The sequence below is a fragment of the Anomaloglossus baeobatrachus genome, chromosome 1 (genome assembly GCF_048569485.1).
Source record: "Anomaloglossus baeobatrachus isolate aAnoBae1 chromosome 1, aAnoBae1.hap1, whole genome shotgun sequence".
Taxonomy (NCBI): Eukaryota; Metazoa; Chordata; class Amphibia; order Anura; family Aromobatidae; genus Anomaloglossus; species Anomaloglossus baeobatrachus.
The window spans coordinates 274,230,194-274,257,935 of NC_134353.1; the positions used below are offsets into that span (position 1 = coordinate 274,230,194).

Here is a 27,742-nt window from a genome sequence, read left to right on the forward strand (position 1 = left end):
ATATGTTTCATATTTATGAATTAGAAAAAAACAAAACAAAAAAAAAACCAACAACATCTTCCTGCAGAATAATATGCAGGCGAACTCCATTTTTACTCTGACCGGCGGTGCGGCTGCAAGGAAAAACAATGAAGTCATTTTCTCCCTGCAGCCTCTTGCTTCACTACACAATGGGGGCACACTAATCACGCCCGCCACTCCTCGATTTCCTAATTGGTGCACACACTGCCCAGCAGGATTCCCCCCTCCCCATTATGGAAAAAAAACAGTCATTTCTTCTCCTTATACAAGTGGAGCTCAGTTTGCTTAGAATGTGTGTCTAACAATACAGCGAAGTAATAGTTAATAAAGGAAAAAAACAAAAATACATTCTGGTAAGGTAGATCCTACCTTGAGAGTCTGTACTTCGTTCTCCATTGCCTGCAGCTGTTTGTCTTTTTCTTTCAGGTTAGCCTGCATCTCAGAAAGCTCAGACTCTGCGACCTTGGAGCGCAGCTTGTCCTCCAGCAGTAATGCTCTTTGCTCTTTATGTTTTGCATCTGCTTCAACGGCACTCAGCTGCTTTTCTAAGTCCTGGATCCGGCACTGCATTTTCTATAAAACCCCAATAAAGAGGTCACCTCTGGGGCACTCACAAACGTTATTGGCATATATGACGCAATTTACTAAGCTTGGAAACTACACAGTGGAACGAAACCAAATCCCCTATGATTCCTTATACAGGCAAGTGAGCAGATTAGGATGCCCCACCAATAACGGCCGTTCCACAATAGTGAGCCATGTTAGAGGATTAGAAAACTCACTTCATCTGAATTCTAAAAGGGAATGAATAATATGTAATGAACGCAGTTAATAACCTTATAGAAGCGGTTCTCCATGGGGAATTGATATAAAATTAATGCAAAATATACTGAAATGGGGGATGGCTACCTATAACTCCGCATTGAAGGAAGAAAAGTCATGGAATTATGGAAATCACATCATCTCCGTGGTATTGCCCAACTTCCAGCCATCATTGTGTAAACGACAAAAGCGGGATTCACTGCCGAAGAGGATAGACCTCTCTCAATTGCAGTCTTGCTCTACACCATGATAGTCTTTGAGAGCGGTGATGAGGGGCTATTAGAACACCTGGACATCTGGCTCGTACCCCAAATGTCGGGCAAATGCCTTCTGATAGTTTGTGCAGACATCTCACAATTGATATGTGATGTCTTGTGTCACTTTGATCCATTCTGTACTCTATCGAGTGACTAGCGTATGGCCATTTCTCCAAAAGTGCCCAAAGAGCAGCTTTCAAAACACGTCAACACCAGGCTGTCATGTTGAAATCTGCTGCAAATGCTGAGTTGGCAACGAAAATAAAAAAACAAAAAACCTAAAAACACTGCGTAAAATATGAAATCGGCACTTTTTTTAACCTTTCACTTAAAATAGGTGGAAAAAAAAATTGCAAAAACACTGAAAAGATGCTGCAGATTTGAAACTGCTTCAGGTCTGCCAGGAAATATAAACTGCATGTGCATGTAATGTACTTTACTGGGAATGTAAAGCACTGCATTTCCTTTGCAGGGAAAAAAACCCCCAAAAAACCCCAAACAATCGTAAGGTGTGAACAAGCCTCAAGAGTGAAGATTGAAATCTGATGCGTTTCATGGGTATTCTTTTTGGACTACTCCCTAGAGTTTGAGACTCTACCCCATTCAAATTAAAAGGGAACCTGTCAGGTGCAATATGGACCCAGAACCACGAGCAGTTCTGGGTGAATACTGCTAATCCCTGCCTAACTGTCCCTGTGTCTAGTAGCATAGATAAAAACGGATTTTTGTGTACTCACCGTAAAACAGTTTTCGCTTAGCCATCATTGGGGGACCTGGATGAGGTACTCCGCCGCAGTGGCAATTTGAGCTGTTACCTCTGAAGGTATGAGTGAACTGGGATTTCTCAAGCGAAGTGTTAAGGGATTCTGCCCAGACCGAGATCGCCTTTGCGACCCACACAGAGGCAAAGGAGGGCGAGAGGGAGGAACCCGCAGTCTCAAAAGCAGAGCGGGCGAGGTGCTCCACCTGTCTGTCGGGTCCTTGATGGGGGAACCATCGGGTAAAGACAGGAGCGTCTTTGTGGTAAGGCGGCAGACCGGGGGGTAGGGGGGAAGGAGGGGGGGGGGGTTCGACCGAGGGCGGATCGTCCCAGCCCTTAGGGGCAGGTGAGGCAAAAGGGTACCGGGACGCCATGAGTTTTCGGTTACCGAAGCGCCTGTCAGGCTTCTCCCTTTGCTTTGTGAGGATATCCTGAAACACTGGGTGATCAGCGAAAACCTTTTGGGGTTTCCTTGCCCTCTTAAAAGGAGACCGCATGGTCAGTGCTAGTGGATGGGGGATCCTCCACATGCAGAGTTTGGTTGATTGCTGCTATAAGGGAGTCCATTGCAGTTTGATCATCTGGGGAGGCTGAAACCAAGGAATTCTCCTGGTATAAACAGCATTCTCCCTCCTCCAGCTCAGAAGCCGTCGAGCGTGTGGGAGAGCCTGCCCTGTGTGCTCCCGAGGGAGAGCCCGCTGGAGACACCCGGCCGTGTGCTCTTTTCCTGATCCCTGCAACCGGTGCCCGGATTACCTCAGAAGGATCCTCCATAGGGGTATCCTCAGGCTGCGTTCCATCCAGGGACCCAGAAGGGTGTGGAGGACTACATTGCATAGCCAGCACCAGGTTCTGTGACAGTTTTTCCATGGATTGGGACAGAAACTGTGCCGGTGGGCTGGGAGCCCTAGGCTCTGGGCTGACTGTTGCGGCGGTGGTGGCAGGGGAGTCTTGGGGGTCTATAGGGGTACAGACCTCACAGAGAGAAGAGGTGTGTTTACGTGGTAGCTCAGCGTGGCAGGCAGTGCAGGCTGAATAAGACTATGTGGGCCTTAGCACTCTTAGTGCCCTTAGATTTCTGCATGTTCCTAATAGGAGTATGCCAGGAGGGGGAGCAATGCTCAGCAGAGCTACAATTGAAGCAAGCACCTCACCAGGATCAGCCGATGGCCCTGTCCTCAGGAAGGATTAAGCTCTATGGAGATCTCGCACGCTTTCCGGGATGGGGGGCGGGGCTTAGCACTAAAAGAGCGTGAAGATTAATTCAGTGTGCCCCCCCTGCTGTGGGTAGTAAAAAACGGCAGGAAGGGAGCTTCTGATAGTTTTCCTCCCTCTTCCTCCGGTCACACCGGTGTCATATTCAACTCAGAGCCTGCAAAGAGGGGCTGAGGAATTGAGCTATAGGGGCACAGGCCTCTAGCCTGGGCTTTGGAAAATCGGTGTCTGTGGAACCCGTCGTCCAGCCCAGGATCTAGCGTCGCAGGAGGGGGTACGTGGAGGCAACACTCCACGTTCCCGCCCATTGATGGTAGTGGGAGATCGGTCCCAAAAGGAAAACAGTCGCCCTCAAAAAATAAACCTTGAAAGGAAGTATCTCCTACAGACACTAAGCTAAAACGGAGGTTGCCTGGCCCGGCCAGGGGGTGTATACTGAGGAGGAGGATCTATGCTTTTGCATCTACTTAGTGTCCTCCTATGGCTAGGCAGCATAACACCCATAGTCCTGTGTCCCCCAATGAGGAGTCAGAGAAAGATCCTATATGATGTTAATGAGCGCAGGGACTAGTCGCAATAGCGTTAGTTAGTTATTGCACTCATTCCGCCCTCTTAGCATGTTAGCACCCGCACAGGATATGCTAACATGCTATTCAATGTAGCATCATCAGCGGTGACATGCGTACCTGTGTCTACTGTTCCCGCTGATCAGAAGTCGCGGCACTTCCGGTCATGCGCACTAGACCTTTCTGAAGCCGAGACGTGTACACGCAGCTCCATAATGCGCATGACCGCAAGTGCCGGGACTTCTGTTCATCGGTGACAGCAGACACATGTAAGCGTGTCACGGCTGATGAGACTACATTGAATAGCATATGTTAGCACGCGAGTGTGGGCATACTAAGAGGGCGGAATGAGCGCAGGAACCAACGTCCTTGCGACTTGTCCCTGTGCTCATTAGCACATCATAAGAGATTTAGAAATACTTTTTCTATAGGTCTCTTTATATCTGCTCCTAGATACAGGGACAGTTAGGGATTAAAATTATGCACAACCCGACAGGTTCCTTTTATATTTATTTTCTTTATGAGTTATTGTACGTCCTATGCATACAATAATTGGGTTAGGGTGTTGGAGGCAATAAAAATCATGAAAATGCTTAATTCTACAACGATTTCATATAATAAACATTTTACTAATATTTTTATTACACTTACACCATCCTTGAGATGTGAGGCCATCTATGGTGTAGAGTTAGGACAACCGAACAAACTATGAACTCTGATGACAAGTAACCCATGCACTGTCCAGTAAAGCCAGCACCCGCACGGCCTAGGTGGGAGTCGCTTTACTATTAGAAATACAATACCTTTAATTCCCGTTGAACATTCTTTAGAGTTTCACGCAGGCGTGCGTTTTCTTCCTCTAGGATGCTACAATCACCAGATGGGGCAATTTTCTGCATCTTTTGCATCAAATCCATATTTTTCGTTTTCTTTTCCTGCAGGTCTGTATTTAAAGTATGGATGTACATCATGGTGTCTTGTTTTGTTTTAGATTGAGCAATTATCTGCAAACAAATTGATAATATTTGCATCATGAATAATGACCGGTACTAGTAACCGGTACTAGTCACCAGACAGAAATTAACGTCTAGTCCTGTAGATTTTGGATGCATCAACCACAGAATAGCGTTCTCTGAAATCTCCATTTACCCCATAATGAATGGAGCGGTGGTGTGGATACCCAGCCACGCTCTCTATTCTAACAGCATTTCACAACCCAGTTCTAGAAATCTGGGGTCCCAGAGGATTGTCAATAACTTGTGAAGGAGGTAATAACCCTGTAGCAAGCTCTATAAAGCAGTTCTCCAGTTCTCAGATCACCAGGCAGGGCAGTCAGCGTAGGTATTGCAATCTGAGTAGTCTGTTTCATGGATATGTGAATTCAGCCTTAAAAGGAACCAATCATCAGGATTTTGGTATATAAGGTAAAGCCAGTGCAGTACTGACACTATCAGGCACAGGCCCACACATACCATTAGTGGGGAGCTCGGATGTTTAGGCTGTGAAATCCAAGTTTATGAAGTTTGAAAATTCATCCACTTTTTGATTGACGTGTGCACTTCTCCAGATAATATCTGGGCGGGTTATGCAGATGATTTCCCCCCCCTGTTCCTCCCTCTCTCTGGCTGTATGTAAATTTCTCTATTCAGAAACATGGCGTTGGATTTGGCGCCTGCGCATAGCGCTCATCTCCGGCGCCATGTTTCTGAAGCCCGCAATACCTAGTATTGTGCATGAGAGGGCGGCGCATCAGCCCTCGCTTCTTCAGATCTCGTTGTGACCGCAGGAGCGCGCGCGGTCACAACAGGACTGGAGAACAGCTGATCTTACCCCGATTAGCTGCAGCTACGATATAGTCTGCTGCAGCTAATCGGGGAAAGTGGGCGGTGCGTCAGTCTGAATGTAGGGCATGGCTGCGGGGAATGAGGGTGCTGCGGTGGAGTGGGTCATCAGCGGCAAAAGACGGCAGTAGCAGCGCCTGCCGTGACCACGTGGGCCCACTCATTTCATATGCATGCCCATCACCTCTCAGCGTTGAAGCCGTCGCTGACAGGTTGGCGGGATGATGTGCGGGGGATGCGCGCATAGTAAAGAGCCGGCCCGCGTGATCACCACTGGCATCTACAGCCTGGAGTGATCATGTGCAGCTGTATTCACTGCTCTCCACACATCATCATCAGCGCGGGGCGCAGTGAATAAGTATACTCACCCATCACCATTGAATGCAGCATCGCGATGTCCTCCTGTCTGCCGGCCGCTGCTGTGTGTTGAGACTAGCGGTGCGCACAGCGATGACGTCATCGCTGTGTGCACCGCTAGTCTGCACACACATCAGCAGGCAGACAGGAGGACGAGCGATGTCAGACATTAGTTTCCTAACCGCCTCGTACAGATTTTTTTTTTTTCATTTTTAATGACTTCACACCAGTCAGTCCTAGTGTTCCTTAATAAAAATACTCCATTAGTAAACTTGTAAAAGCAGCCATAGGGGAAAAAAAATCTTAATGTGAGACAAAAACCTAAGGGATTCCCCATAAGCACTGGCAAATGCCCATCAGTTCTCTCAAGGACAAGCCTGATCCATCAGTCCAGGGAGCCCATATTTCCCTAACCTTGGTCTTGGCATTTCATTTTAGATACTCTCCATGACTAATAGCTAAAATATTTGATTAAATTCTGAAAGTTGGCAGCACACTGTTTAAGCCGGCTCGTGCAGTTACTTTCCTTGCCACGGTAAACTGCTCTATTCCGCATGCTGTATATGCTCAGTTTACTGTTTTCTATATCTAGCACCTTTCCAGGAGGTCTCCAAGTTCACATCTGACCACAACCTATGAATGTCTACTCAATGTGCTTTACACATGTGATATCAGATCCGGCTGTAGCCCTAGATCAAATAATTGTGGGGGTTTTGCATGTCACTTTTTTTGATGACTCTTTCCTCAACCAGTAAGCCGGGCTGTTACTGTGTATGCAGTTGCCTATCCTTGGCATGCGCATGCTATAGCGGTGACTATGCCTTTGCCTGACAAGCATGTGCCTTATGACGTGGCAACTCCCTATCACTTTAGACTTGAATTCTCATGACAAGTTTAACCTTAGAATAATAGTGGTGTTACGACCCATCACAACTGCAAAGATCATGCATGCGTGTCGCCAGGTATGTGGGGTTGTAACCTCATTGGCATCTTTTATATCACCTATATTGTGTAAGTGAGTGGTGCTAGATAAGCACTATAAAAAAAAAAGTTTAAAGATAATTTTGGTAAACTTAGATTTACCTTCAGTTTCTTTGTTAAATCCTGGATGACTCCAGCAATCCGCCTGTTCTCCTGATGTATCCCGTCGTTCAGCTTCTTGGCATCGAAATGTAAGCCTTGAAATTCGCTTAGCCATTGGTGAAATTCTTCTTTGTATTTCAGCTCTTGCTTCAGCTCACTTTCCATAGTGTTTAGACTAACTTGGACCACAGAAAAGCCATCTTCAACATTCTACACATGGAAACAATTAACTATTAAATACCCATATGTGGCAAACCTTACGGTTTAAAACTTGCTCAGGCGACATACGAACCTTTATCACATCAAATTTCATCAATATCAGCTTATTCAGGAATTCGATTTCACAGAACTTAAGATCCAGCGCTGCCGTCTCAGACCATTTTGAGCCACATTGCTCAAGGGACTGGCACTGTAGAAGGAGCTGATCATTCTTTCTTTGCAGGGCACATAATTCATTCTCACAGTCGGTGACTGAATTGTAATGTTCTTCCTGGACAAGTGCATTCCTACACAGAACCTATGAAAGATAAAAGTTATATAAAACTAATTTTTAGGCCAAATTTATTTAGCAGCTCAAGGTGTAACCTACAAACTCTGGCAGTGCAAAAGCTGGGTGTGACTTTACAGCACCTACTATTTGGTCTGTCTGTGATTACTGCACATATTAACCCCTTAACGACCGCAGGCAGCGATATTACGTCCTAGCGGTCATAGCGTTACTTCCCGCGGTCTGCTGTCGGCAGCTTGCCGCGATCGGCACACATCTCAGCTGATTTTCACAGCCGAGATGTGTGCCTGCCAGGCACGATCAGAATTGTTATCTGCTCGTGGCGTTTAACCCCTTAAATGGCGCTGTCAATATGTGACAGCCATTTTAACGGCATCGGCAGTAAACATTTACTCACTGGCCGATACCGGAAGTCACGTGACGTGATCACGTGACGTGATCACGTGACGTGATCACGTGACTTCCGGTGGTTTTCATGGTAGCACAGGGTCATGCGAGGACTCCTGTAGCTCACATGAATTACTTTCGGTTTCACCCAGCCAAGAGCTAAGTGAGGCAGAAAATGAGCATATCTGATGTTTACAGCTGTATAGCTGTGATCAGCAGATATGGCAGAGCAATCGGATTGTTGATCCACTAGGGGGCCTAGTAAGTTAAAAAAAAATATAAAATAAAGTTCGAATCACCCCCCTTTCGCCCCATTGAAAATTAAAGGGTAAAAAAAATACACACATTTGGAATCGCCACATTCAGAAACGCCCGATCTATCAAAATATAAAATATCAATTAATCTGATCAGTAAACGGCGTAGCGGCAAAAAAAAAAGTCAAACGCCAAAATTTCGTTTTTTGGTCACCACAAATTTTGTGCAACATGCAATAACAGGCGATCAAAACGTAGCATCTGCGCAAAAATGGCATCATTAAAAACGTCCGCTCGAGACTCAAAAAATTAACCGTCAATCAGCCATAAATCCCGAAAAATGAGAACGCTACGGGTCACGGAATATGGCATAAAACGTGCGTGACTTTTTTTCGACAAACTTATGATTTTTTTTTAACCCCTTATATAAAGGTAAACCTATACATGTTTGCATTCCATGATTAAGACCTATTCAGGCTGAAACGCGTAGGAAACAGCTCCTCTGTCTTGCCTCTCCATTTTTTGTCTTGCTTGGATGGAATAGTAGGATTTTTGTGTACTCACCGTAAAATCTCTTTCTGAGTCTTCATTGGGGGACACAGGACCATGGGTTATGCTGCTGTCACTAGGAGGCTGACACTAAGTAAACATAAAAAAGTTAGCTCCTCCCTAGCAGTATACACCCTGAGCCGGAGGCGGGCTCAGATCAGTTGGTGCACAAGCAGTAGGAGGAGTACCAGAATCACCATACATAAAAACTAAGTTGTAACTAAAACAATGCAGCCGTGCAAACAAGAGGTCTATGAACATAAGACCGCTGAAAAATAGCAGGCAAATGCAATTGAACAACCAAAAAACCAAGCAGGGTGGGTGCTGTGTCCCCCAATGAAGACTCAGAGAAAGAGATTTTACGGTGAGTACACAAAAATCCTACTTTCTCTATCGTTTCATTGGGGGACATAGGACCATGGGACGTCCAAAAGCAGTCCCTGGGTGGGAATACCGAAAACCCGCAGATAGGAAGAAAACAACAACCTCCCTCGGCGGGCTTGCACTATAATTGAATGCTGCCACCCTATTACAGGTGTGCAACTGCTGCCTGCAAGACCTTTCTCCCAAAACTAGCATCTGCCGATGCTTGGGTGTGAACCTGGTAGAACCTAGTAAAGGTGTGCAGGCTAGACCAGGTGGCGGCCTTGCAGACCTGGTCGGCCGACGCCTGATGCCTAATCGCCCAAGAGGCTCCCACTGCACGGGTAGAGTGCGCCCTTACCCCCCCGCGGCGGAGACTTGTCCCGAATCCGATAGGCCTCTGATATGGCGGAACAGATCCATCTGGCAATTGTGGCCTTGGATGCCGATTCACCCCTCTTGGGACCAGAAGGAAGGACAAACAGACCATCTGACTTACGGAACGGGGCTGTTCTGGAGACATAAATTCTAAGTGCACGCACTAGGTACAGGGTGTGCAAGGACCTCTCCAAGCTGTGAGAGGGGCCAGGACAGAAGGACGGAAGAACGATTTCTTCGTTAAGATGGAACGGGGAGACCACCTTTGGAAGAAAAGCTGGATTTGGCCGGAGAACCGCTTTGTCCTGGTGAAAAATCAAAAAGGGGGAACGACAAGAGAGAGCTGCCAGCTCTGACGTCCTGCGAATAGAAGTGATGGCAACGAGAAACACCACCTTCCAAGACAGGTGAGAAAGGAAAGATTCTCGCAAGGGCTCGAATGGGGGGCCCTGAAGTGACCTTTGGACTAGATTAAGGTCCCACGGCTCTAGAGGCCGACGGTACGGCGGTGCCAGGTGGGCCACTCCCTGGATGAAGGTCTTAAACCTGTGAACGAGCGGCCAGTGGCCTCTGAAACAGGATTGATAACGCCGATATCTGGCCCTTTAGTGTTGCGAGCGAGAGACCCGCATCTAGGCCTGACTGCAAGAATGCCAATAGGGAAGGAAGGGAGAAGGCGAGAGGAGAAGAAATATTATGCTCTTCACACCACCTGAAGAAAACCTTCCACGTGCGGTAGTAAATTTTTGATGAAGATGGCTTCCTGGCCCTAATCATTGTCTGAATCACTCTTGAGGAAAAACCAGCCTTAGCTAGAACCCAGGATTCAATGGCCAGGCCGTCAAATTTAGGACCTGTGAGTTCTGATGGAAAAGAGGTCCCTGCTGCAGGAGATCTGGACGGTCTGGAAGGCGCCACGGAACGCCTACGAGGAGCTGAGTTAGTTCCGCGAACCATGCTTGCCTGGGCCAGTCCGGAGCCACTAGGATGACCGGTATTCCTTCCGCCTTGATCTTCTTGAGGACCCTCGGAATTAGAGGGAGCGGAGGGAAGATGTACGGGAGACTGAACTGGCTCCATGACAGGGTGAGGGCGTCGACTCCTAAAGCCAAGCGGTCGCGGCACCGCGCTACAAATTGCGGAACCTGACGGTTGAACCGGGAGGCCATTAGGTCCACGTCCGGAACTCCCCATCTGTCGCAGATCTGGTTGAAGACTTCCCGGTTGAGGGACCATTCTCCGGAGGCGAGACCTTCCCTGCTGAGGAAGTCCGCCGCCCAATTGTCCACGCCTGGGATGTGTACCGCTGAGATCAGGGAGTGATGACACTTGGCCCAGTGCAAAATCTTCTTGACTTCTCGCATCGCCCCGACACTTCTTGTGCCGCCTTGGTGGTTGATGTACGCCACCGCCGTCGCATTGTCCGACTGGATCCTGACCGGGCAACCCTGTACTAGGTGCCGAAACTGCTGCAAGGCTAGCCGGATGGCTCTTATCTCCAAAATGTTGATCTGGAGACAACTCTCCCTCGGTGACCATCGGCCCTGCGCTGTGTGATGCCGAAACACTGCTCCCCAGCCCTGGAGACTGGCGTCGGTGGTAACTATCTTCCAGTGGAGCGGGAGGAAAGACCTTCCTGATGCGAGGTTGCGTTGATTGAGCCACCAACGGAGGGAGTGGCGGGTCTCCGACGAAAGATGAAACCTGCAGTCCAGAGAAAAGGGAGATCTGTCCCACTTCAGCAAGGCCAGCTGGAGGGGCCGGAGATGGAACTGTGCAAAGGGTACCGCTTCCATCGCCGCCACCATACGACCGAGGACTCGCATGCCGAACCTGATGGAAACTTGGCGCTGACGCCGGAGAGCGCGGAGACCTCGTTGTAGGGAGGACATCTTCTCCTGTGTGAGGAAAACTCGCCCTTGGATGGTATCGAATACCATGCCTAAAAAGGTGATCCGACGGGCCGGGGTCAGAGAGGACTTCTTCCGATTTATCAGCCACCCTAACCGTGAAAGGGTGTCGATCGTGACCTGAACCCCAAGACGACAGTCCTCGAAGGAAGAGCCCTTTATCAACATATCGTCCAAGTACGGGATGACCATGACACCCCTGGAATGCAGAACGGACATGGCAGCAGCCATGATCTTCGTAAAGACCCTGGGTGCGGATGCGAGGCCGAAGGGAAGAGCCGTGAACTGGAAGTGATCTTCCGCTATCGCAAAGCAGAGGAACTGTTGGTGAGAGGTGGCTATCGGGACATGAAGATAGGCGTCTTGAATATCCAGCGATGCCAGGAATTCGCCTACCTCCATGGACGCGATGACGGACCGGAGTGACTCCATGCGAAACGGCCGAGGCCTCACCGACCTGTTTAGAAGCTTTAGGTCGAGGACGGGACGGACAGAGCCGTCCTTTTTGGGGACCACGAAAAGGTTGGAATAGAACCCCTTGAAACGCTCTGCGGGAGGGACTGGTACCACGACTCCGGCTCGGAGGAGGGAGTCTATGGAGTGAAAGAACGCGCAAGCCCGCGCGGGAGACTCGGGAGGGCGAGATAGGAAAAAACGTCTCGGTGGCTTTGCTTCGAATTCTATTTTGTAGCCTGATGTGATGATCTCTCTGACCCAGGCATCGGCGGTCAGGGGGATCCACACATGCTGAAAACGAGACAGACGCCCTCCCACAAGTCTGGCGCTGTTGCGCGCCGACCGCGAGTCACTTGGAGGAACGTCGGCGGTAACCAGAAGAGGATCTCGTGGACTGGCGGGGGCGTGAACGCCAGGCGGGATTGGTCTTGAATGACGGGGTCTTCCTGTCTCGGAGGAGAGCGGCTTTTCCGCGGCTGAGGATTGGAGTTGAAGCTGCGAAAGGGCCGGAAACGAGCGGTGGGGCGCCGATTCTGGAAGCGCTTGGGGCGCAATTGGGGGAGAGATGTACTTTTTCCTCCCGTAGCATCGGAGATCAACTGGTCCAGCCTATCTCCGAAGAGACGCTCCCCTAGGAAGGGCAGGGAAGTTAGTGACTTCTTAGAGGCCGCATCCGCGTTCCAGGACCGGAGCCAAAGGGCTCGACGGATGGCCACATTGTTGCTGGCGGCCTGGGTCGCGCAACTTGCAGACGCCAGGGCTGCATTGAGTACTCACCCGCGAAAGAAATCTGCGAGGCAATGGGAACCAGGTCCGGATTGGCAGGAATGGCGTGGAGACCGCAGCGTAGTGTGTCCGCCCAGGACATCAGGGCCTTCGCAACCCAAACCGAGGCAAAGGCCGGAGAGAGGGATGTGCCCGCTGCCTCGAAGGCGGAACGGGCTAACCTGTCAATAGTACGGTCCGTAGGGTCCTTGAGAGACGTACCGTTAGTGAGTGGAAGGACTGTGTGAGAAGACAGGCGGGAGATTGGGGGGTCGACCACAGGGGAGCCTGCCCAATCCTTTCGAAGACCCTCAGGAAAAGGATAATGCAAATCGATGGACGTACCGCTGGTAAATACCCTGTCCGGCTGTTGCCTGTGGCTGCGCAGTAACTCAGCGAATTCTGGATGTCCGCTGAATGTGTTCTGGGCCCGCTTCACCCGCTTAAACGAGACCTGGGTGCTCTGGGAGGAGACTGGGTCCGCCTGTACCTTCAAGGTCTGGTTCACTGCTTCTATCAGGCTATTCACCATGCGCCGAATATCAGCCGCCTGCTCTGAGTCCTGCAGGGGTGCCGCATCGGAATCATCATTGGAGCAGTCAGAAACCTCCCTGGAGGACTGACGGTCTGGACCTGGGGATGAAGGTGAAACCTGGGAAGAGTCTGAGAACGAGACCTGGCGGGTCCGTTTTTGAGCAGCAGAGGAGGACCCTGCAACGGGGCTCACCTGCTCCGGAGGCGATTGCGCCGGGTCTGCGGGAATCTGGGCGAGCGACGGCAGCAGGCGCAGAGCTTGCGCGATGGTCCGAGAAGCCTCAGAGAGGGAATCTACGGACTGGGACAGGGACGCTAGCCAGTCGGGGGGGGGGGGGGGGGCGGGACGCAGGGCCCTGCAGCATATGGCGCTGTGGCGTCTGCGATATCAGAAGCGTCGGCCGCGGAGTCCTGCGGAGGCTGCGCGTCTGTAGAACAGACTGAGCATAGTGGGGCGTCCTGACCCTGGGAAAACTTGGACTTGCAGGAGGAGCATGCAAAAAATAGTGCAAAGGGGGCCTGCTTGGATTGGGTGGGCTTAGCCTTAGGCATGGTGAAAACAGGTACTCTCCCTGGTGGCTGCTAGGAAGGAGACAGGAGAGGGTTAACTCGTCCCTAAACTCAGAGAATGCTGCCTAGTGAGGGCTACTCCTTAGGAGCAGAGCTTACCCAGGTCCTGCGTGCTGCCCACCAGTCCAGAAGGGGAAGTCCAGGAGTGAGCTGGCCAGAAGAGTCAGAACGCCGGCGCGCTGCAGCCTCAGGGGACCATAGGCAGGCTAAAATGGCGAGGGGACGCTGGAGGAGGCTGGGGGAGGAGCAGGATTCCGGCGCGAAAAACCGGAGGATTCACAGCCCCCACCATCAGCCAAGAGGCAGAGCAGTGGGAGGATACAGAGGGAGATAACCGGCGGCCAATAGCGCTGCAGCGGGGGCGTGGCTAGGACGCAGGAGCGACTAGGCCGAGACCGGGGACTAACTTTATGGAGAGGGCCGGGGGAAAGTGCAGGAAAGGTCGGTCCTACCTGCAATCGGCGGCGCCGGCCCAACGATGGATGCGGTGCAGGCAGGACTCCCTGGCCCTGCCTGTGTACAGCGCTGCTCGTCCAGGAAGGCTCCGGGGGAGAGCGTGCTGAGGCAGGGTAGTGGACATCATGATGGGGGTAGCAGCCCCCTTTCAGGAGAAGGCAGCGTGACAGGGCCCCATCTATTACACACGCTGCGGAGGTTCCATCCCTGCTGTACTCCCCTGTACGCCCTTTGGGGTGATACCGCAGGGCGAATCAGGGGTGCCCACAAAACAACCTGCCCACACGCGCACCCCCGGGAGTGGTACCATGGGGACGGACGGGGGAGAGGGCCCGAAGTCTCAAGCCCCTGCGACCCTGGGGAGTGGTACCCACAGGGCTGCGGAGGATGAGTGAAGCGAATACCTGCAGAGACAAAGACGACAGGTATGAGAGTGATGAGCGGCGCCGAAATAAAAGAAAAAAGCGCAAAAAACATACATGGCTGAGGGGGGCCGAGACGGCCCACATCAGCCTCCTACGACACTAAGCTAAAACTGATCTGAGCCCGCCTCCGGCTCAGGGTGTATACTGCTAGGGAGGAGCTAACTTTTTTATGTTTACTTAGTGTCAGCCTCCTAGTGACAGCAGCATAACCCATGGTCCTGTGTCCCCCAATGAAACGATAGAGAAATTAATATTTTTATTACCAATAAAGAAACTGTTTAAGAAAATTCTACTTTCTCCTGAAGTTGCTGGAATTTCTTCCTTTCTTTATACATGCTTGGTGTCTACGAACTCGCACTGACCTGAGGTATCACACCCACACATCAGTTTTACCATATAGTGAACACAGTGAATAAGATATCTCAAAAACAAATCGTGCTATTGCTCTTTTTTTGCAATTTTCTGCATCTGGAATTTTTTTGCCGTTTTCCAGTATACTATATGGTAAAACTTGTTTGCATTTAAAAGTACAGCTCATTCCACAAAAAATGAGCCCTCATATGACCATATTGACTGAAAAATAAAAAAATAAAAAAGTTACGTCTCTCAGAAGAAGAATGGCGAAAAAAAAAAAAAAAAACGGAAAGCGAAAAATCGGCCATCATGAAATGGTTAAAGGCTTTTCCTAGGGAACTTTGCCCCAAAACACTACCTCCCCATTGGCTAGATCTCAGCTAGGGGAATCCGTACTTCCTCCTGACACTGGCATAACAACCTTAGATCAGTACAGACCAGAACTATACCTTAAACTTATTGAGCAGCATTTGCATTTGAGCATTGAGCTTGAAGTGTTCAGTTTGAAGATTTCCGAATGTCCTAGAGAAAGTTGATGACAGAGTTTCCTTTATAGCGCTCATTGATTGATTTTGAGCTTTACCCATACTTTGGAGCTCGCTGGAGACGTTATTCAGTAAACTGTGATGATCTGAATAAACCTTGTAAATTTTCATCATAAGATCCTTAAAAAAAAATAACATAAAAAATAATCATTTTTGGAGATTAAGTGCCATATTTCATTAAGCGAATAGCAAACAACATCTTCCATCGTAACCATTAACATTACCTTCCAGTCTTGATTCTTTTCTTCCAAATTTTCAGTACGTTCGACTAGTTCATCTACTTCTTGTTCAGGCTCGCTTTGCATTAGACGCAAAACTCTGACTTCTTTCTCCAAGAGGTCCACCTTTTCGGACAGGTCAAGGTTCTTAAGCTTTTCCGTATTCACCTCCTGGATTAAAAGCAATAACATTCAGCACAAGAAACGCAATGGAATATTATATAAATATAAAACCTAAGAAGGTACTGCAACCTCAAAAAACTAAGGCATACGGTTTTTGTATGCAATCACTATGATTAGGAGGGTAAAGCCTCTGGGAAATCCAAAGATCTCACGCATGAAGAGACCATATTACAGATTGAACACTTAGGCCAGTTTCACACATCCGGCTTTTCGCCGGTTTGCCGGATCCGGCGCTCTCCCGTACAGACAATACAGTACAGTGACAGCGCTGTAACTTCCGGGTCACATGCGTCGGCCACATGACAGCACGTGACCGGCGCTTGTTGCACTGTCACTGTACTGTAGTCACTGTATGGGAGAGCGCCGGATCCGGCAAACCGGCGAAAAGCCGGATGTGTGAAACCGGCCTTAGGCTTCTCCAGTGCCTTCTGGTAAACCGGCGACCTGGGCATTACGTAGGGGGACTGCCACATAGCTCCATTCAGGCAAAGGGACAACAGCAGCCAAGCCTCCTCATTCTCAGGATCAACGAGATCCCAGAATCTGCAATCCCACAGATCATAACGTAATATGTCATACGGATAGGATGTTCTGAGTATATTAGAGGAAATACCTGATAATAGTCAATCATTGTAGGAAACCTGCCCTGTTGTACATTCAGTCCTATCTGTGGACAGCATGGTATAGAGTAGGAGAAGCTCAGCAGAATGATGTATAGCAGAGGTCTTCCTTCAACCTTTCTGACCTCGAGAGCCACATTCAGCTCCCATTCTCCTCACAGTAGTGACACCCAGAGCCCCCATTAGCGGTATAATGACAGCCAAAGCTTTTCCACAGAAATCACACTGAGGCAGTATGCCAAGTTCCAGGGGTTTCTGCCTAACCCCTGTTCAGATTTGCTCTTCCGTGCATGGCTACTCAAAAGTCACCATCTGGGGACCTGCTAGTTATAGCCGTTTAGTAGAACTGATGCTAATGCACCAAGCTGGAAGACAGCTGCGAGCCACACATCACAACCCCGCGAGCCACGTGTGGCTTCCGAGCCATATGTTGGGGGACCCCTTATACATAAGTTGAGCAGCACCACCCACTGAACACATGCATGCAAACACCAGGGATTTCAATAAATAAAAAAAAAAATCCAAGTTTTACTGAAAAACTCTTCCCGCAAAATTGTTTATCAATCTGGTCATCTCCTCCAGGTCTATAAAACATTTGCAACATGACAGATTCCCTTGAACTATCAAGTGGTATTTAATTTGGAATGCAACAGAATTACCTTGTGCAATTGCTGTATTTGCTCTTGCAAAGAAGAGATTTCCTGTAACCTTTCTTTTACTTCATTGACCTTCTCCAGTAGGTGCGCGTTGCTCTCATCGCGCTCCTTCATCACAGTTTGGAGTTTTACCTTAGAAGTAGTCAGCTCATCTTGTGCTTGTGCAACCTACAAAACAAATCAGGACGTATAAAAACGATGTCTTACACCTGAGAAATGGTGATTTTATAGGCAAAGCCACAAAAGTCAATTTAGCTGTATTATAGCCTTTCACAAAAACAAAAAAATAAAACTTAATTTCTGCATTCACGAAACATTGCATAAATTTAGCCATATTAGGTCATATTTACAGCTTTAAAACAACAGCGTTTGTAAGTGTAAAACAAATGACCATTAGTATGTGAACTATTGGAAATTTAATTTAGATTGTTAAGGTTCGTGTGTGTGTGTGTGTGTGTGTATCTCTCTATCTCTATCTACACACACACACACACACACACACACACACACACACACACACACACACGCTACTACAAGAAAATACTGAAATAGGTCAAAGCAATGAGTTAGTTTAGATAAAGGCTGCAGCGTAACTGCATGCATCCCGCGACCCCAGCACAATCTATGAAGATTGTGCATAATCCAACCGCACAATGCGTTTGAGAGCGCAGCGTGTCGGATCTTGAAATTTTGATCCAAAACGCTGCGTTCTAAAAAGAAACATGTCACTTTTGTGCGCTCCGGATGCTTTTCCCACTGTCTATGGCAGAGCAAGCATCCAGAACGTATGAATTCTGCATTCAACTATGCATCCATAACGCAGCTTTTCGGCTGCATTCTGAAACGCACGAACGCTGTGGAACATTTGGCACGGCAGAACGCAGACGTGCGCACATACCCTATAACTTAATTCATCTTCATCTGGATGTTAGCAGGAATTTGTCTCAGGGGGCGTGTACTTCTTCCACAGCATGATGTTGACCAACCAAACAGGCAGTGTCAGGCAGGGGAGAAAACATTCCCCCACAGAAAAATCTGGCAACAAATAGTTCAACTATGACAAGTTATACGATGAGGAGACACTAAAGAAGGGAATTTTGTTTACTTACCGTAAATTCCTTTTCTTCTAGCTCCTATTGGGAGACCCAGACAATTGGGTGTATAGCTTCTGTCTCCGGAGGCCACACAAAGTATTACACTTTAAAAAGTGTAACCCCTCCCCTCTGCCTATACACCCTCCCGTGCATCACGGGCTCCTCAGTTTTGGTGCAAAAGCAGGAAGGAGGAAACTTATAAATTGGTCTAAGGTAAATTCAATCCGAAGGATGTTCGGAGAACTGAAACCATGAACCAAAAGAACAATTCAACATGAACAACATGTTTACACAAAAGAACAACAGCCCGAAGGGAACAGGGGCGGGTGCTGGGTCTCCCAATAGGAGCTAGAAGAAAGAAGGGAATTTTGTTTACTTACCGTAAATTCCTTTTCTTCTAGCTCCAATTGGGAGACCCAGACAATTGGGGTGTATAGCTATGCCTCCGGAGGCCACACAAAGTATTACACTAAAAGTGTAAAGCCCCTCCCCTTCTGCCTATACACCCCCCGTGCTCCCACGGGCTCCTCAGTTTTGGTGCAAAAGCAAGAAGGAGGAAAAGATTATAAACTGGTTTAAAGTAAATTCAATCCGAAGGAATATCGGAGAACTGAAACCATTCAACATGAACAACATGTGTACACAAAAAAACAGGGGCGGGTGCTGGGTCTCCCAATTGGAGCTAGAAGAAAAGGAATTTACGGTAAGTAAACAAAATTCCCTTCTTTGTCGCTCCATTGGGAGACCCAGACAATTGGGACGTCCAAAAGCAGTCCCTGGGTGGGTAAATAATACCTCATAATAGAGCCGCAACGGCTCCGTCCAACAGGTGGGCAACCGCCGCCTGAAGGACTCGCCTACCTAGGCTGGCATCTGCCGAAGCATAGGTATGCACTTGATAGTGTTTCGTGAAAGTGTGCAGGCTCGACCAGGTAGCTGCCTGACACACCTGCTGAGCCGTAGCCTGGTGTCGCAAGGCCCAGGACGCTCCCACGGCCCTGGTAGAATGGGCCTTCAGTCCTGAGGGAACCGGAAGCCCCGAGGAACGGTAAGCTTCGAGAATTGGTTCCTTGATCCACCGAGCCAGGGTTGATTTGGAAGCTTGTGTCCCTTTACGCTGGCCAGCGACAAGGACAAAGAGTGCATCCGAGCGGCGCAGGGGCGCCGTACGAGAAATGTAGACTCTGAGTGCTCTCACCAGATCTAACAAGTGCAAATCCTTTTCACATTGGTGAACTGGATGAGGACAAAAAGAGGGTAAGGAGATATCCTGATTGAGATGAAAAGGGGATACCACCTTGGGGAGAAATTCCGGAACCGGACTCCTAGCCTGTCTCATAGTGGCAATGACCTCTTGAGATAATCCTGAAGACGCTAAGATCCAGGACTCAATGGCCACACAGTCAGGTTGAGGGCCGCAGAATTCAGATGGAAAAACGGCCCTTGAGACAGCAAGTCTGGTCGGTCTGGAAGAGCCCACGGTTGGCCGCCCGTGAGATGCCACAGATCCGGGTACCACGACCTCCTCTGCCAGTCTGGAGCGACGAGGATGGCGCGGCGGCAGTCGGCCCTGATCTTGCGTAACACTCTGGGCAACAGTGCCAGAGGAGGAAACACATAAGGGAGTTGAAACTGCGACCAATCCTGAACTAAGGCGTCTGCCGCCAGAGCTCTGTGATCGTGAGATCGTGCCATAAATGCCGTGACCTTGTTGTTGTGCCGGGACGCCATTAGGTCGACGTCCGGCATCCCCCAGCGGCAACAGATCTCCTGAAACACGTCCGGGTGAAGGGACCATTCCCCTGCGTCCATGCCCTGGCGACTGAGAAAGTCTGCTTCCCAGTTTTCCACGCCCGAGATGTGAACTGCGGAGATGGTGGAGGCCGTGGCTTCCACCCACATCAAAATCCGCCGGACTTCCTGGAAGGCTTGCCAACTGCGTGTCCCACCTTGGTGGTTGATGTAAGCCACCGCTGTGGAGTTGTCCGACTGAATTCGGATCTGCTTGCCTTCCAGCCACTGCTGGAACGCTTTTAGGGCAAGATACACTGCCCTGATCTCCAGAACATTGATCTGAAGTGAGGACTCTTGCTGAGTCCACGTACCCTGAGCCCTGTGGTGGAGAAAGACTGCTCCCCACCCTGACAGACTCGCGTCCGTCGTGACCACCGCCCAGGATAGGGGTAGGAAGGATTTTCCCTTCGATAATGAAGTGGGAAGAAGCCACCACCGAAGGGAAGCTTTGGTTGCCTGAGAGAGGGAGACGTTCCTGTCTAGGGACGTCGGCTTCCTGTCCCATTTGCGTAGGATGTCCCATTGGAGAGGACGCAGGTGAAACTGCGCGAAAGGGACTGCCTCCATTGCTGCCACCATCTTCCCCAGGAAGTGCATGAGGCGCCTCAAGGGGTGTGACTGACCTTGAAGGAGAGATTGCAACCCTGTCTGCAGTGACCGCTGTTTGTTCAGCGGAAGCTTCACTATCGCTGAGAGAGTATGAAACTCCATGCCAAGATATGTCAGTGATTGGACCGGTGTCAGAGTTGACTTTGGAAAATTGATGATCCACCCGAAACTCTGGAGAGTCTCCAGAGTAACGTTGAGGCTGTGTTGGCATGCCTCTTGAGAGGGTGCCTTGACCAGCAGATCGTCTAAGTAAGGTATCACCGAGTGACCCTGAGAGTGGAGGACCGCAACTACTGTAGCCATGACCTTGGTGAAAACCCTTGGGGCTGTCGCCAGGCCGAACGGCAGTGCCGCGAACTGAAGGTGTTCGTCTCCTATGGCGAAGCGCAGGAAGCGCTGATGCTCTGGAGCAATCGGTACGTGGAGATAAGCATCTTTGATATCGATCGATGCAAGGAAATCTCCTTGGGACATTGAGGCGATGACGGAGCGGAGGGATTCCATCCGGAACCGCCTGGTCTTTACGTGTTTGTTGAGCAGTTTTAGGTCCAGAACAGGACGGAAAGACCCGTCCTTCTTTGGAACCACAAACAGGTTGGAGTAAAAACCGTGACCCTGTTGCTGAAGAGGAACCGGGACCACCACTCCTTCTGCCTTCAGAGTGCCCACCGCCTGCAGAAGAGCATCGGCTCGCTCGGGAGGCGGAGATGTTCTGAAGAATCGAGTCGGAGGACGAGAGCTGAACTCTATCCTGTAACCGTGAGACAAAATGTCTCTCACCCAACGGTCTTTTACCTGTGGCAGCCAGGTGTCGCAAAAGCGGGAGAGCCTGCCACCGACCGAGGATGTGGTGTGAGGAGGCCGTAAGTCATGAGGAAGCCGCCTTGGTAGCGGCACCTCCGGCGGTCTTTTTAGGGCGTGACTTAAGGCCCTGTCACACACACAGATAAATCTGCGGCAGATCTGTGGTTGCAGTGAAATTGTGGACAATCAGTGCCAGGTTAGTGGCTGTGTACAAATGGAACAATATGTCCATGATTTCACTGCAACCACAGATCTGCCAAAGATTTATCTCTGTGTGTGACGGGGCCTTTAGACCGCCATGAATCGGAGTTCCTCTGATCCTTCTGAGGCCTTTTGGACGAGGAGAATTGGGACCTGCCCGCACCCCGAAAGGACCGAAACCTCGACTGTCCCCTCCTCTGTTGGGGTGTGTTTGGTTTGGCCTGGGGTAAGGATGTTTCCTTTCCCTTGGATTGTTTGATGATTTCATCCAATCTCTCACCAAACAAACGGTCGCCAGAAAATGGCAAACTGGTTAAGCACTTTTTGGAAGCAGAATCTGCCTTCCATTCCCGTAGCCACAAGGCCCTGCGGACTGCCACCGAATTGTCGGCTGCAACCGCCGTACGGCTCGCAGAGTCCAGGACAGCATTAATAGCGTAGGACGCAAATGCCGACGTTTGAGAGGTTATGGACGCCACCTGCGGCGCAGACGTACGTGTGAGTGCGTCAATTTGCGCTTGACCCGCTGAGATAGCTTGGAGTGCCCATACGGCTGCGAATGCTGGAGCAAAAGACGCGCCGATAGCTTCATAGATGGATTTCAACCAGAGCTCCATCTGTCTGTCAGTGGCATCCTTGAGTGAAGCCCCGTCTTCAACTGCAACTATGGATCTAGCCGCCAGTCTGGAGATTGAAGGATCCACCTTGGGACACTGAGTCCTGCCCTTGACCACGTCAGGGGGGAAAGGATAACGTGTATCCTTAAGGCGCTTGGAAAAACGCTTATCTGGACAAGCTCGGTGTTTCTGGACTGCCTCTCTGAAGTCAGAGTGGTCCAGAAACATACTCTTTGTACGCTTGGGAAACCTGAAACGGAATTTCTCCTGCTGAGAAGCTGACTCCTCTACTGGAGGAGCTGAGGGAGAAATATCCAACATTTGATTGATGGACGCGATAAGATCATTCACTATGGCGTCCCCATCAGGAGTATCAAGGTTGAGAGCGGCCTCAGGATCAGAATCCTGACCAGCTACCTCCGCTTCATCATACAGAGAGTCCTCCCGCTGAGACCCTGAACAATGTGATGATCTCGAGGGAATTTCCCAGCGAGCTCGCTTAGGCGGTCTGGGGCTGCGGTCCGTGTCAGAGACCTCACCCTGGGAACTATGAGACACCCCGGGAGGACATTGTTGTTCCAATTGAGGTGGACCAGGGAGCAATGATTCCACAGTGCCCATGGTCTGAGATACCGGTCTGGACTGCAAGGCTTCTAATATCTTAGCCATAGTCTCAGAAAGTCTTTCAGTAAAAACTGCAAACTCCGTCCCTGTCACCTGGACAGTGTTAGCAGGTGGTTCCCCCTGGGCCACCCTTAGCAGAGGCTCCGGCTGAGTAAGTGCCACAGGGGCCGAGCATTGCACACAATGAGGGTCAGTGGAACCTGCCGGCAGTATAGCCGTACATGCGGCGCAGGCAGCATAGTAAGCCTGTGCTTTGGCACCCTTGCTTCTTGTGGACGACATGCTGTTGTCTCCTCTGAGCAATCCAGGAGGGTATATAGCCAAAAATCAACCGTGCACCATACAGTGTAAAGTATAGCCTATAATCATATAATCTAAGTACACTTCTGCACTAGTGGGGCCAGCACCTCAGGTGCTGCTTACCGCCCGCTCAAAGCGGTTGTGTGGTCACCAGAATCCCTGCCTGGGTCTCCCTGAGCTTGTCTCCCCTCTCCAGCGTCAGAAGAGCTGACAGGAATGGCTGCCGGCGTCCTGAGGAGAGGAGGGGGCCGTGGGCGTGCCCTAGAAAGTGCGGGAATCTGGTGCCCCACTGTGCACAGTGAGGGGGGTGGAGTATGCAAAGCATGTTCTAGCCCCAGTGCTGACGTCCTGTACAGCGTCCCGCCCTTCCCCTGACTGGCAGGCCTGGGGGCGGGAAAAGAGTGAGACTAGGCCGCAAAAGCCGGGGACTAAAGTTATAAGCGCGGCCGGCGTATAAGCGCGGTCGGCGCGGTAGTCCCCGGTGTACTAACAGTCCCAGTCGCGCTGCAGTGTGAAATGGCAGCGCGCGGTCAGCGCGGCAGTCCCCAGTAAACTAACACACCCAGCCACGCTGCAGTGTGTGATGGCACAAGCGCAGTCAGCGCTGCGGTCCCCGGCGCACTAACACACCCAGCAATGCTGGAGTGTTTCTGTGCGCGGTCCCCACGGGGACACAGAGTACCTCAAAGTAGCAGGGCCTTGTCCCTGACGATACTCGGCTCCTTATCCAGCAGAGTCCCCAGGAGCTGTGGATGGAGCACGGTCTCAGTGCCTGGAGACCGATTAGGATCCCACTTCACCCAGAGCCCTAAAGGGGATGGGGAAGGAAAACAGCATGTGGGCTCCAGCCTCCGTACCCGCAATGGATACCTCAACCTTAACAACACCGCCGACAAGAGTGGGGTGAGAAGGGAGCATGCTGGGGGCCCTGTTATGGGCCCTCTTTTCTTCCATCCGACATAGTCAGCAGCTGCTGCTGACTAAGCTGTGGAGCTATGCGTGGATGTCTGACCTCCTTCGCACAAAGCATGAAAACTGAGGAGCCCGTGGGAGCACGGGGGGTGTATAGGCAGAAGGGGAGGGGCTTTACACTTTTAGTGTAATACTTTGTGTGGCCTCCGGAGGCATAGCTATACACCCCAATTGTCTGGGTCTCCCAATGGAGCGACAAAGAAAAGGAATTTACGGTAAGTAAACAAAATTCCCTTCTTTGTCGCTCCATTGGGAGACCCAGACAATTGGGACGTCCAAAAGCAGTCCCTGGGTGGGTAAAAGAATACCTCGATAAAAAGAGCCGAAAAACGGCCCCCTCTTACAGGTGGGCAACCGCCGCCTGAAGGACTCGCCTACCTAGGCTGGCATCTGCCGAAGCATAGGCATGCACCTGATAGTGTTTCGTGAAAGTGTGCAGACTCGACCAGGTAGCCGCCTGACACACCTGCTGAGCCGTAGCCTGGTGCCGCAATGCCCAGGATGCACCCACGACTCTGGTAGAATGGGCTTTCAGCCCTGAAGGAATCGGAAGCCCAGAAGAACGGTAGGCTTCAAGAATCGGTTCCTTGATCCACCGAGCCAAGGTTGACTTGGAAGCCTGCGACCCCTTACGCTGGCCAGCGGCAAGGACAAAGAGCGCATCAGAACGGTGCAGGGGTGCCGTGCGAGAAATGTAGAGCCGGAGTGCTCTCACGAGATCTAACAAGTGCAAATCCTTTTCACATTGGTGAACTGGATGAGGGCAAAAGGAAGGTAAGGAGATATCCTGATTGAGATGAAAAGGGGATACCACCTTAGGGAGAAAATCCGGGACCGGACGCAGAACCACCTTATCCTGGTGAAACACCAGGAAGGGGGCTTTGCATGACAGCGCTGCTAGCTCAGACACTCTCCAAAGTGATGTGACTGCCACTAGGAAGGCCACCTTCTGCGAAAGGCGTGATAGAGAGACATCCCGCATCGGCTCGAAAGGTGGTTTCTGAAGAGCCGTCAGCACCCTGTTAAGATCCCAGGGTTCCAGCGGACGCTTGTAAGGTGGGACTATGTGGCAGACTCCCTGCAGGAACGTGCGGACCTGCGGAAGCCTGGCTAGACGCTTTTGAAAAAACACGGAAAGCGCCGATACTTGTCCCTTGAGAGAGCCGAGAGACAAACCCTTGTCCATTCCGGATTGAAGGAAAGAAAGAAAAGTGGGTAAGGCAAACGGCCAGGGGGTAAAACCCCGATCAGAGCACCAGGATAAGAAGATCCTCCAAGCCCTGTGATAGATCTTGGCGGACGTTGGTTTCCTGGCTTGTCTCATAGTGGCAATGACATCTTGAGACAACCCTGAGGACGCTAGGAGCCAGGACTCAATGGCCACACAGTCAAGTTGAGGGCCGCAGAATTCAGATGGAAAAATGGCCCTTGAGACAGCAAGTCTGGTCGGTCTGGGAGTGCCCACGGTTGACCCACCGTGAGGTGCCACAGATCCGGGTACCACGACCTCCTCGGCCAGTCTGGAGCGACGAGGATAGCGCGGCGGCAGTCGGACCTGATCTTGCGTAACACTCTGGGCAGCAGTGCCAGAGGAGAAAATACATAAGGCAGTCGAAACTGCGACCAATCCTGAACTAATGCGTCCGCCGCCAGAGCTCTGTGATCTTGAGACCGTGCCATGAATGCCGGGACTTTGTTGTTGTGCCGAGACGCCATGAGGTCGACGTCCGGCGTTCCCCAGCGGCAACAGATCTCTTGAAACACGTCCGGGTGAAGAGACCATTCCCCTGCGTCCATGCCCTGGCGACAGAGAAAGTCTGCTTCCCAGTTTTCTACGCCCGGGATGTGAACTGCGGAGATGGTGGAGGCTGTGGCTTCCGCCCACAGCAGAATCCGCCGCACTTCTTGGAAGGCTTGACGACTGCGTGTGCCGCCCTGGTGGTTGATGTACGCGACCGCCGTGGCGTTGTCCGACTGTATGCGGATCTGCCTGCCCTCCAGCCACCGATGGAACGCCTTTAGGGCTAGATACACTGCCCTTATTTCCAGAACATTGATCTGAAGGGAGGACTGTCGGAGTCCAGGTTCCCTGAGCCCTGTGGTGGAGGAAGACCGCTCCCCACCCTGACAGACTCTCGTCCGTCGTGACCACAGCCCAGGATGGGGGCAGGAATGATTTTCCCTTCAACAAAGAAGTGGGAAGAAGCCACCACTGAAGAGAGGTTTTGGCTGCCAGTGAAAGAGACGTTCCTGTCTAGGGACGTCGACCTCCTGTCCCATTTGCGGAGAATGTCCCATTGAAGTGGACGCAGATGAAACTGCGCAAAGGGAACTGCCTCCATTGCTGCCACCATCTTCCCTAGGAAGTGCATGAGGCGCCTCAAGGGGTGTGACTGGGCCCGAAGGAGAGAGTGCACCCCTGTCTGCAGCGAACGCTGTTTGTCCAGCGGAAGCTTCACTATCGCTGAGAGAGTATGAAACTCCATCCCGAGGTAAGTCAGTGATTGGGTCGGTGTCAATTTTGACTTTGGGAAATTGATGATCCACCCGAACCTCTGGAGAGTCTCCAGAGCAATGGTCAGGCTGTGTTGACATGCCACCCGGGAGGGTGCCTTGACTAGGAGATCGTCTAAGTAAGGGATCACCGAGTGGCCCTGAGAGTGTAGGACCGCCACCACGGATGCCATGACCTTGGTGAAGACCCGTGGGGCTGTCGCCAGGCCGAAAGGCAGTGCCACAAACTGAAGGTGTTCGTCCCCGATGGCGAAACGCAGGAGGCGTTGATGCTCTGGTGCAATCGGAACATGGAGATAAGCATCCCTGATGTCGATTGATGCTAGGAAGTCTCCTTGGGACATCGAGGCGATGACAGAGCGGAGAGATTCCATCCGGAACAGTCTGGTTCTCACGTGTCTGTTGAGCAGTTTGAGGTCCAGAACGGGTCGGAATGATCCGTCCTTTTTTGGCACCACGAACAAGTTGGAGTAAAAACCGCGACCACGTTCTTGAATGGGAACGGGGATCACAACTCCTTCTGCCTTCAGAGTGTTCACCGCCTGAAAAAGTGCATCGGCTCGCTCGGGGGGCGGAGATGTTCTGAAGAAACGAGTCGGAGGACGAGAGCTGAGCTCTATCCTGTAACCGTGAGACAGAATGTCTCTCACCCATCGGTCTTGGACATGTGGCCACCAGGCGTCGCAAAAGCGGGAGAGCCTGCCACCGACCGAGGATGCGGTTTGGGGAGTCCGAAAGTCATGAGGAGGCCGCCTTGGAGGCGGTTCCTCCGGCGGTCTTTGGAGGACGTGACTTAGACCGCCATGCAGAAGAGTTCCTCTGGCCCTTCTCTGACCTGTTGGACGTGGAGGATTGGGACCTGGCTGAGGGCCGAAAGGACCGAAACCTCGATTGAATTTTTCGTTGCTGAGGTCTGTTTGGTTTGGACTGGGGTAAGGACGAGTCCTTTCCCTTGGATTGTTTAATAATTTCATCCAATTGCTCGCCAAACAAACGGTCGCCAGAAAATGGCAAACCGGTTAAGAATTTCTTGGAAGCAGAGTCTGCCTTCCATTCGCGTAGCCACATGGCCCTGCGGACTGCCACCGAATTGGCGGACGCTACCGCTGTACGGCTCGCTGAGTCCAGGACGGCGTTCATGGCGTAGGACGAAAAGGCC

The 27,742-nt window shown here is 50.9% G+C and overlaps 1 protein-coding gene across 12 annotated transcripts in view; it reads right to left on the reverse strand.

Moving 5' to 3' along the window:
* CENPE (centromere protein E) overlaps positions 1 to 27,742 on the reverse strand; it is a 383,839-nt gene that overhangs the window by 17,244 nt on the left and 338,853 nt on the right. For all 12 annotated transcript variants that reach the window (XM_075350238.1, XM_075350220.1, XM_075350205.1 and 9 more), the window contains 7 exons: positions 17,058 to 17,222; positions 15,602 to 15,766; positions 15,282 to 15,497; positions 7,215 to 7,439; positions 6,923 to 7,132; positions 4,445 to 4,645; positions 391 to 594 (listed from right to left, as the gene is read on the reverse strand). In XM_075350238.1, coding sequence (XP_075206353.1) covers positions 391 to 594; positions 4,445 to 4,645; positions 6,923 to 7,132; positions 7,215 to 7,439; positions 15,282 to 15,497; positions 15,602 to 15,766; positions 17,058 to 17,222 — 1,386 coding nt within the window. The remainder of the gene's footprint in view (positions 1 to 390; positions 595 to 4,444; positions 4,646 to 6,922; positions 7,133 to 7,214; positions 7,440 to 15,281; positions 15,498 to 15,601; positions 15,767 to 17,057; positions 17,223 to 27,742) is intronic.